At 35.0% G+C, this 9,788-nt stretch overlaps 1 protein-coding gene across 1 annotated transcript in view; it reads left to right on the forward strand.

Annotated features, from left to right (window-relative positions):
- Nucleotides 1–3,475, forward strand: part of LOC150077532 (CD9 antigen-like) — a 156,213-nt gene extending 152,738 nt beyond the window's left edge. The window contains exon 7 of the mRNA XM_090386987.1: nucleotides 902–3,475. Within this exon, the coding sequence (XP_090243113.1) occupies nucleotides 902–976 (75 nt within the window). The 3' untranslated portion in view covers nucleotides 977–3,475. The remainder of the gene's footprint in view (nucleotides 1–901) is intronic.
- Nucleotides 3,476–9,788: the final 6,313 nt, after the last annotated feature.

Below are 9,788 nucleotides of genomic sequence, written 5' to 3' on the forward strand. Positions count from 1 at the left end.
ATCAAAAAACTCTACTGCAGCTCCCAAACTTTACCCTAAACCCTTTTTCCTCAGCAGTTTGAACCTCCTCCCACAGAACTCTCAACCAATCCCAATAGAATGCTTAAATTTTCACTCCTTCCTATTTGCTAGAAACTTCCCACAACCGTCTCCCTCATGAGCAAACCAAACCCTGCTCTTGAAATTTTCTTGTTTACTTCTTTTATTTTGCACTTCTGCATTACAATTCTTTCTTCTATGCCAATCAGCCTCCAAAGCTACTTACGTGTTTACACTTTCCTTGCTAAATGTTGCCAACTTATCTAAAAATCTGCCATGCTGGCTTTGTTTTCTTGACGCGAACGCCAGACTGTCCGCTCAATTCCTGTTTACCTGTTGTATTCATCCGGCTTTTTGCACACATCAAAGCATGCATAATTACCTGTAATTTCGTGGTCCCATTGTTCCACTTCTAGTAACCCTTTCTTGCCAGTTCGCAAGGAAGGGTTACCACCCCTCCCATAGTATGGGCCACTGTTTTTGTTTACTCTTAGTTCATCCTCTTTCCACACATCTGCATTTACAGTACTTGCAATTTCTGGTCTCCATTTAACTGCTATTTTAATTCACCCATTTATAACCTCCCTATTTCTAAATCCAGTATTTTCCATCCTTAATATTTACTCTCACTTTTCATCATCCTCCACAAATTTATTTCAGATAATTAAATATTTCCATTATATTATACTAGTAACTTGATTGCAGACTATTATTTATGTTTGAGTTATGAAGAATATCATATCTATTCAGTTCATAAAATGGTCTGAATAGTGCTAAGTTTAGAGTGACATAAATAAGGTTCTGTATTTTTATTGTTAAGTACTTTAGGATACTTTTACTAATTATACATTTATTTTTGCAGATCTTAGGATTGGTGTTCTCTATGGCACTGTGTTGTGCATTACATGGCGAAGTAGGTGGTGTTATGAAAGCTTGATTAATCCATTTGTTCCAAATATGTAGTTTTACAATGAAGAAATTGTATATGTCACTTTTACGTCTCTTGCCAGAAGCAGTTGATTCTATAAGACTACTATTTTTATTACTCTTTATTTCAGAGGACTTGATATGACATCTGGTAAAGAACTAAAAGATGGGAACCAAAAGAAAAGCTCAAATTGGTGAACTATGAACATACTTCTTATTAGCTTGTTGTTTAGACCAATGAGAAGCCTACTTTCTATTTTAGATAGTGAAAGAATGAACCAAATATTGCTGTATTTGTTTTTATGCATCCTCATTCATTTTGGAGAAGGACTTACCTGAATATCTTTTATTTATATCATTCCATGGTAATGCTGGTGAAGACAGCTCTTGAAATTCCCAAATGGAAGTAATAGTCGGTTTAGGATCATTTAAAAGTCCCTTCTCAGCTAGTATACCAAAGATTTTTTTTGTGCATAATGAAAAGCACAAGTACAAAAATCTTTCGTTACTTTCATAAAGGATTAAATAAAATCCTTTTCTGTGCCCTATTTTTGAAAGTTCTTATCAACTTATATTAATTACTTTTCATGTTAACTGTATGCTTTGGCTCAGCCTTTTCTGACTACTGAAAGAGAAATCAAAATATTTCTGCTAGAGAAAACTAAGTACTATACCTCATATGTGCAAGATATGCTCACCACAAAGCATTTAAGTGCAAGTTACATAAGCCTTGTACATCTGTTATCTGCTTGCCTTGAAGCAGTTGGATATTTTTTCTTGTATATTATATAAATCTCTCTCTTTCTCTCTCTCTATATATATATATTATATACATACATACACACATATATAGATGTCCAGATATATATTTATATACATATAAATGAATTTACATGTTTATATATATGTATAAAAATGTATATACATAGTCTATAAAATATACATACATGTACCTATAGAAGTGTAAAATTTTGACATATTTTAAAAACTTGCAGCCTAACTTTATTCACAAGAGCTGTACTTAACTGCAGTTATGGTGTTATTTAAGTACATCTTGCTTTCTAATGATATTATTTCTGGTATTAGCTCTGTATTATTGCTGACAAATAGTTGCAAATCATCTGCGAAAAACATGAACACAGTAAAATCATCTTTCAATTCAAGTTCCTCTAATGTACTCAGCGTGAGATATTAGGGGTTCATTATTTTATTGAACTGTATATTTTGCCCATTTGTGTCAAGTTCATTTTTCCAAGTTTCTTCTTTTTCTTTAGAAATGCAGTAGCTGCTTCTTGTTCAATGTATGTATATGTAAATTATATCTGTAATGATTTTATTTGTACTTAATATCTTTCTTTTACACAGTTGTTTTTATGAATCTCAATTGTAACATTTGCTATCGAAGGAAGCCTCGATAAGAGTTTTTGATATCAGCATTTATTTAAAAATAAGATTTTATCAAGAAATTGATCTACAAAGAACAAACAGTTTCTTAAAGAATTTTACTGATTTGTATTTGAACAAAATCACATTTATATTAATAGTTGAAGTATTGAGTATACAGTTATTTTTAACTCTAGTACAAACTGTACCGAACTGCCAGTATTGTGAATGAAGTTTTAAGAATTCCTTGACCCCTTCCAATTTACTAAGCCACTATAGTTGTTTGTGCACTTGTTCTCTAAATATCTGCACTACAATGAACTTTGACTTAGACCACGTTAATCATAAGTGAATAAATAATACAAAATATAGAACAGATTCTCAAGACAAAGGAGGATTCTGTTAAGCAAATGTGGATAGTTAATTTTTATATAAAGTTAAGAGAAAAGTTATGAAATGTGAAAAGAAATATTTTTTGGACTGAATATGATAAAAGGCTGGAATTCATTGCTTGCCTATATGTGTGCATATGAAATGTTTCTTGAAATTATAAGTGTTGATATTGTAATGTAAAAAGTTGGTAGTGCTGTTGTTCATCTCACAACTCAATTGTTTTGCTATAATTAAAAAATTAGCTTCTTTCGTATAATTTAAAAATATTTTAGTGCCTTTAAATCTTTTGAGAAATTTTATAAGGTCATAATGTCTAAAACAACTTTAATATACAATGCCATAATTCATTTCAAACTTAAACTCTGCTATTAATGATCTTCTCTCACCAGCACAGATGTGCTGTAAAATTAGTAGTGCTTAATTTTTTTTTTATTAGTGAAATAAAAAAAAAATAAACTCTTCAAATATTACTGAAGCAGTTTTCAGTGAAGTTCTTCACTGAGTTTTGAAATTTACCTACTCATGCAAAATCCTTTTATCTAAAAATATAAATTAGACACATTTCATTTGAATGGCAGTAGTAGCTGATTACACTTATCATGAACTTACCTTTATATTTTAATAAAAATTATCACCATTGTTTGCCTATTAAGAAGAGTAAATGGAAACTGCCAACTAAACGTCATTGAATCAGTTTTCAGTGATGTTTTATTGTGATTACTTTCCACTTTCCACCTGTTAAAAATATTGCAGATTTCTTTCTGTATTGTATGTAAATTAAAAAAATAAACATTACCTAGTGAGCAGTTGATATGCAGACATTTGTAATAATCAGAATGTAGAATAGGTAGTGATCATAAAATTCCATTAGAAGAGGAAAGCCTTTCCTGTCATTTACAAGGGCTGAGAATAGAGTAATGACAACCAGGTAATAGTAGAAAAGTAAAATGTTGATTATATTAGTTATGATTATATCAGTTACGACAGTCCATAGAGGGCAATTCCATCTTTAGAGTAGTTTTATTCTTCTGTGTTCAGAGTACTGACACTAGAGAGGTTCTTTCATTCTGGGGAAGAGGCTGAAGTCATGGGGACTCCTTTCACCAAAGTACTGGGTGTCTCCATGCTCTCCAGTTTTATCAGTGCAAAACTTGCCTGAGAGTTTCATTCATTATGTTATCATGCAAGGCAATCATCAAATTATCTAACATTCCTCTTTTACTGCAGGCCAGTTCCAGATGGCCAAAGGGAATGAGGAGTAGTACTTGTTCCTTCAGCTGTGTGATAATTATAAGTGGTATGGTTGGGCATAGCAAGGAAATATATCATCTTTACATTGCTTGGAGGTTCCACTTTTCACCAGGAGCATATCTTCAACTTTGAATTGTTCCCCAAAATGGGAGAACCTTTCTGACTGATGCTTTAACAACAGACTGAATATTATAATGTATCTCAAGTGTTAAAAATACCTATACCTTTCCCAACAAGTGTGTTAACTAAATGTTCAGGTGATGGTCACATGGAAAGAAGCCATGGGGTGGATTCATGTAGGAATACTTCCTGAGTGCACAAAGGAAATCTGTTAACTTACAACATGAAATTTGGTACAAAGGGCCCTAAAAATAAGGACTGGGGTGGGGGCAAAGAAATCTGAGGTATAAAGTAATCATAGCATTGATTTGTTGAGGAGAGAAATCATGTCCAACCAATCTGATTAGATACTATAAAGTTGTCGCATGAAACTGGATGCAAAAAAAAAAAAAAAAACATAAAAGGTAAACGCAGCTATTATCAATCCATTGCAGGATGGAAGTCTTCTCAGAAACTGGATGCAAAAGCAGAGTATAATTTTGATATTATATTCTTAGATTTCAGTAAAGGTTTTGATACAGTCATATATGAATGAACATCATATAAAGTAGGACAATGTGGCATTGGGAACAGGTTACCACTGTGGATAAAGGGACAGCTAAGTGGTAGTAGACAAAGTAATTATAAATGGGTGCTGCTCTTCATACCACTCATTACTAAGTTATGAGTGGTATCCTGCAGCCTCGAGGCCGCTGTAGCCGAGTGGTCAGGCGTGCGGGTGCATAAGTACACGTGCCTTGAGTGACTCGGGTTGAAGCCCGAGACTGCTGACTACAGTGCTGTTTCTTGTATTCTCTCTACCTTGTGAACTCCTTTGACCGTGTGGTCGTCCTGGAGTATAAACAGAATTTATTTATTTTTGGTGCACGACCTTAGTGTTTTTAATATTGATGTAGGTATTTGAATTTTAATGTTTAAGTCTAGAGATGACACAGAGGTGAACAGGATAATTATTAGGTTATGCTACTTCAGCAAATTCCAGAAAAAAATGTAATTACAAGAGCTAAAAATTCAGCTCTTGTAATATCAAATAAGTATAACATTGATAACAAGGTAATGAAAAAAACTGGAGGTAAATATATAATGTGCAGACAGTCTGCTAGGTCAGCTCATGGGGTTCTCTCAATGATACACAGGTACTTTGTCAACAGGGATAAAGAGATGATTAACTCTTTAAAGTAATGGTCAAGCCACTTCTTGTATGAAGTTTAGAAATTTCATTTTAGAATGACATGTGATCTGTTGAAATGAGTGCAAAGAAGAGCAACAAGATTAGTTGGGGCAAAAAAAAAAGGGATATTCTTACCAAGAAAGACTAGAGTCCTGTAAATTGTAACCTGCGAAAACTATGCACTAGTGTGGAGACCTGTGGGAGTGCATTTGACACCCACATGAGTGCCTTGTACATAAGTTTGAAGTTTGGGCATAAGATGTTATAATGGATAAAAGGATTGTTAAGCAGTAGATGGTAATGAATGATTATAAATGGGTAGTGTGCCCAAGGGACATTAACAATAAGACTTAAGGCAAATTTCCTTACATCTGGACACAATTATCTTTCCTTGTGAGAATGTCATATGAGATAATCTCTTTACTTTTACTTGCAAAATTCCTGTACATTACCCAAGCACTTTTCTTCTTCAACACAGTGATAATTTAACTTGAGATATACAGATTACCATGAGCCAGCTGCATAACGCCACAGTTTCTAGCATTAAAATCTCAATTGTTATTTCTAGACTCATTTTAAAACTTGTGTGCCTTGTAGCAAGGATTATTAGAAATTACCACCTAGTCTTTTAGAGGCAGTGAGCTTTAAGTGGGTTGAAAGAGGGACTGGATATAAAATTGCAAATAGTACACAGGCTGATCAATTAATTTTTAATCTTTGTCACTGAGATCTGCCGGTGCTGTCTCCTTTCTGAAGTGATATCAATGAACCCATCAGTAGAAGCACTCCCAGAAGCCATTTCTTGATAGATCTGTGCAATTGGTCATCGTGGCTACAGATTACTGACCTTTAAAGCACCAATGTACTATTTGAAAACTGCAATTTTCTTCAAACACCAGTCTCTGTACATTTCTCTCACAGTATCTGCACCATTCATACCACACTCAACATAATAACGAATAAAATGTTTCCCAGTCTTCAATTCTTCCATTATGCAGCTCAAAATGGTTCACACTAACAGCACTTAAGGCCACTTTGCAACTACCAGAAAATGTGTCGAACTTTCAACTCTGCCAGCATATTCTTGGGCATGCACCCTCTCCCTACTTACTGCAGTTTACCAAAACTTGATCACCACCAAATACGGAGGATGTGGAAAGGTCAGGAAATGACCACCGCATATTCTTGGAGCAATATGGCCTTAGTTGCTAATGCTCCTAAAAACCAAATAACCAAAATTTGAGTGATTTTAAGGTGGCACTGCCATTCCACAAATGAAGTAATCAGCCTGATCATTTATTTGATTAGGTAAAATGCAAAACCTGGGAAGTACTGTTTTACTTTGTTTATTATTATTAATTTTTTTTTCTATTACAGGTACTACATAAGCATTCTTTCCTTGAATCATCCTGCTGTTTTAATAATACTAATATCCTCAATTTTAAAGGAATTCAGTGACAGCTGACACTTATGTGGAAGAATATTATTGTCTATGAAAATAATTTGGAACTTATCACACACTTCTGAAAAGCTTCATATAACGTTCAAAGGATCTTGTCCCTATTTCTTTCAGCAATCGAGATGGCCCCAAAGATGTAGTAATCAGTAGCCACTCATCAAAAGTAATGATGTGCCATTACTTTTGTACTAAGGAAAACAATTTTAAAACAGTGGCAAGGAGATATACACCCTAACTAAGACTAACCATAGTAGGCTATGCGTGCCAATCTCTGCTGCTTGCAACAATCAATTAGAATGGGTACCCGCTTGTAAATATTAACCAAATTTGGTAATTAGGCTTATTGTATTTATTTTTTATCTTATTGAAATGTGATTTATTAACACTTTAACTGTCAAACTGCAAAGGGAAAAACTTGATAGTTGGGTCTCATCCTTTGCAGCCTTAAGACCTGCCTACTCAAACCCTGCAAGACGGCAGATGTTTCCCATTGTGCATTGTGGCCTGTGGAACCCAAATATGATTTTACCTTGCAGTTACATGAAACTATCTTAATAGATAATTATACTTGTCAGTAGAATACCCCTTTTATGCTTTCCTTATGACTGCCATATTTTTGTGACAATTCTCAAAAATGCAACTATAATGAGTAATATTTCAAATTAAGAAAGGAATTCAGATAACAAAGAGAACTTCAAAATTTATAAAAGGCATTATACTCTAAATTTTTCACATTTTTTTAAAAATAATAATAGCATTGGCCCAGTCAAGCTCTTTTAAAAAAGTTCGTCTGCATGTTAGCTTTTTTTTTTTTGCTTGTTTATACAGATGTCTTTTGTCAGTTTACCAAGAAAAAATTTGTACAATTTAAATTATCATAAAAAACATCATCCTTTTCAATACTGATAAAGTAATATGAGCATGAAACTGATTAAGATCATTGTTCTCACCACACTTTTAATTTTCTTCCTCTTTGAAATAAAATCAAATCCTCCTATGCATCTTCAGCTACCAATGATTTTACAGCATGGCATTTTCATTTTGATATGCTACAACTTAACAAGAAATGAATTTATTTTGTTTGGCATTTAGCAGATGCTAAGTGAGCAGTAGTGGCTATGTTGAATATACTGAACTCCCATACTCATGTGGTATCTAAGACTTCAGGGAGAGTCTGTCTAGAGCTTTGGTTTTGCAATCACCCAAGCATGGTACTAAGTACTATAGGTTCTAATACCTCTCGTGTTTGGGGTTCACATAAAAAAAAAAAAAAACATCACAGCCAGATCCAACTTGACTGTGCATGTATGGCACTCACAATATCTATGTACTTAACCTGCTATTGCCATGGAGCATGTGCAAAGCTCACTGTATCTGCTAGGAATTTACTATATTCTCACAGTAATTTTTTTTTTTTTTTTTTTTTCTCTTATAGCCTTTCTATGCTGGGAAAATAGCTATTTCAATGCACTTTCAGAAAGAATAAAAACCAATTTCCTGACTAGATAAGAATTTTATTTTAAAAATAATAATGAAAATAGGTAATTATTAATTTTTAATTAATTATAACACTGACATTTTCTATTACCTAAAAATAATAATAAAATATAAAATGACAAATTTGTAATTAACTATATATCGCACATCACTGTGCTACCAATTACTGTATAAGACACTTTTCAATCGTAAGGTCCTTTTGTGTGAAAAAGTACTTATAATCTCCAACTGCAAGCAGGCTAAACTTCAGTCTGACTATTCAATTAAACATTTGTCGTGTCCAGTCTTCAAGACCAAGAGAACTGTCCAGCAAAATACAGATTATGACACAATGCCATTAACAAAACAGCTCCCGTGTTCTTAACTTCCTACAGATTAAGGCAGGACTCTCATGTTCCAGTCGTTGACCAACTGAAGTTTGTTGCCAAAGAGAAGGATATTGACGTACTGCTCATAGAGGAACCCTACACTCATTCTGCTGGAATGCATGGCTACCCCAGAAGTTATAGAATAATTGAGTGCCTCACTGAAACCCCCTGGGTGGCCATCACTGTTAGGAACACCGGACTCATTAGTGCACTTGTGGGAAACTACCAGTGGTGCCTCACCACAAACACTATGTCACCAAGATTGATTCACTATGCACCCCCTGGTGTTTGTGTGCAAGTCTTGTCTGAACTTGACATGCTTCATCTAATCTCTTTTTCATAAAGAGAGATAAGGTGGAGGACAACTGGAACCATTCATTACCTATAGATGGCCTTGACTTCACTCTCTGCAGCCAAAGTTCAGCTGCAGAGCTGTGGGAAGCAGCACCAGAAATTCCTAATTTGCCACTTGAAATATTCAACCAAACAGGAAATCTTGCCACCTTCTCAAGCACACTATGGGAAAGTAAACAGATGTGACGCTTGCCACCAGGTCTGTGGCGCAGAACTTCTGCTACTGGAAGGTTCAAGAGGATTGGACCACGTCTGACCACAGGGACATTGCCTTTAGCCAGACAGTGGACCAGGGACAGATAATCCACCACAACATTATCTGTTACAATACTAAGAGCATTAACTTGGATGAGCGTTCAATATTTTGTGCCTCTGTTGAACTCCTCAATGCCTGCTCGGCTTTGCATGAAAACCTGACTGGTATCCAGTTCCGGGAAGTATTTGTGATACTGCCTCACAAGCTGAACTGAACTCGAGAAAAGAAAGCCATTCACCAATGTTCTTCCTTGGAGGAGTCCGGAACTTGAACCAGACATTTAGTGCAAGTGGCAAGAAAGAAGTTCCAGCGAGACAGTGCAATGCCTACATCAGTTTGATCAGAAAAAGAAAGCAAGACTCTTGGCAATCCCTTGTCTCCTTGCCAGCAATGTTTACCGAATTGTGACTGATATGCTCTCCGGGTGGGGGGGGGGGATGGAAGGCTGAGCAGTACCATCACCCAAAATGGAGTAATGACAAACACCTGGATCTAATCTGCAGAGAATGTCCTTGATACTTTTTTTTTTCCTGATGATGATATTCCCCCCCCCCACTCAAGACCAGCAAC

Source organism: Mastigoproctus giganteus, chromosome 12, assembly GCF_048544385.1.
Source record: "Mastigoproctus giganteus isolate SK-2022 chromosome 12, ASM4854438v1, whole genome shotgun sequence".
Classification (NCBI taxonomy): domain Eukaryota; kingdom Metazoa; phylum Arthropoda; class Arachnida; order Uropygi; family Thelyphonidae; genus Mastigoproctus; species Mastigoproctus giganteus.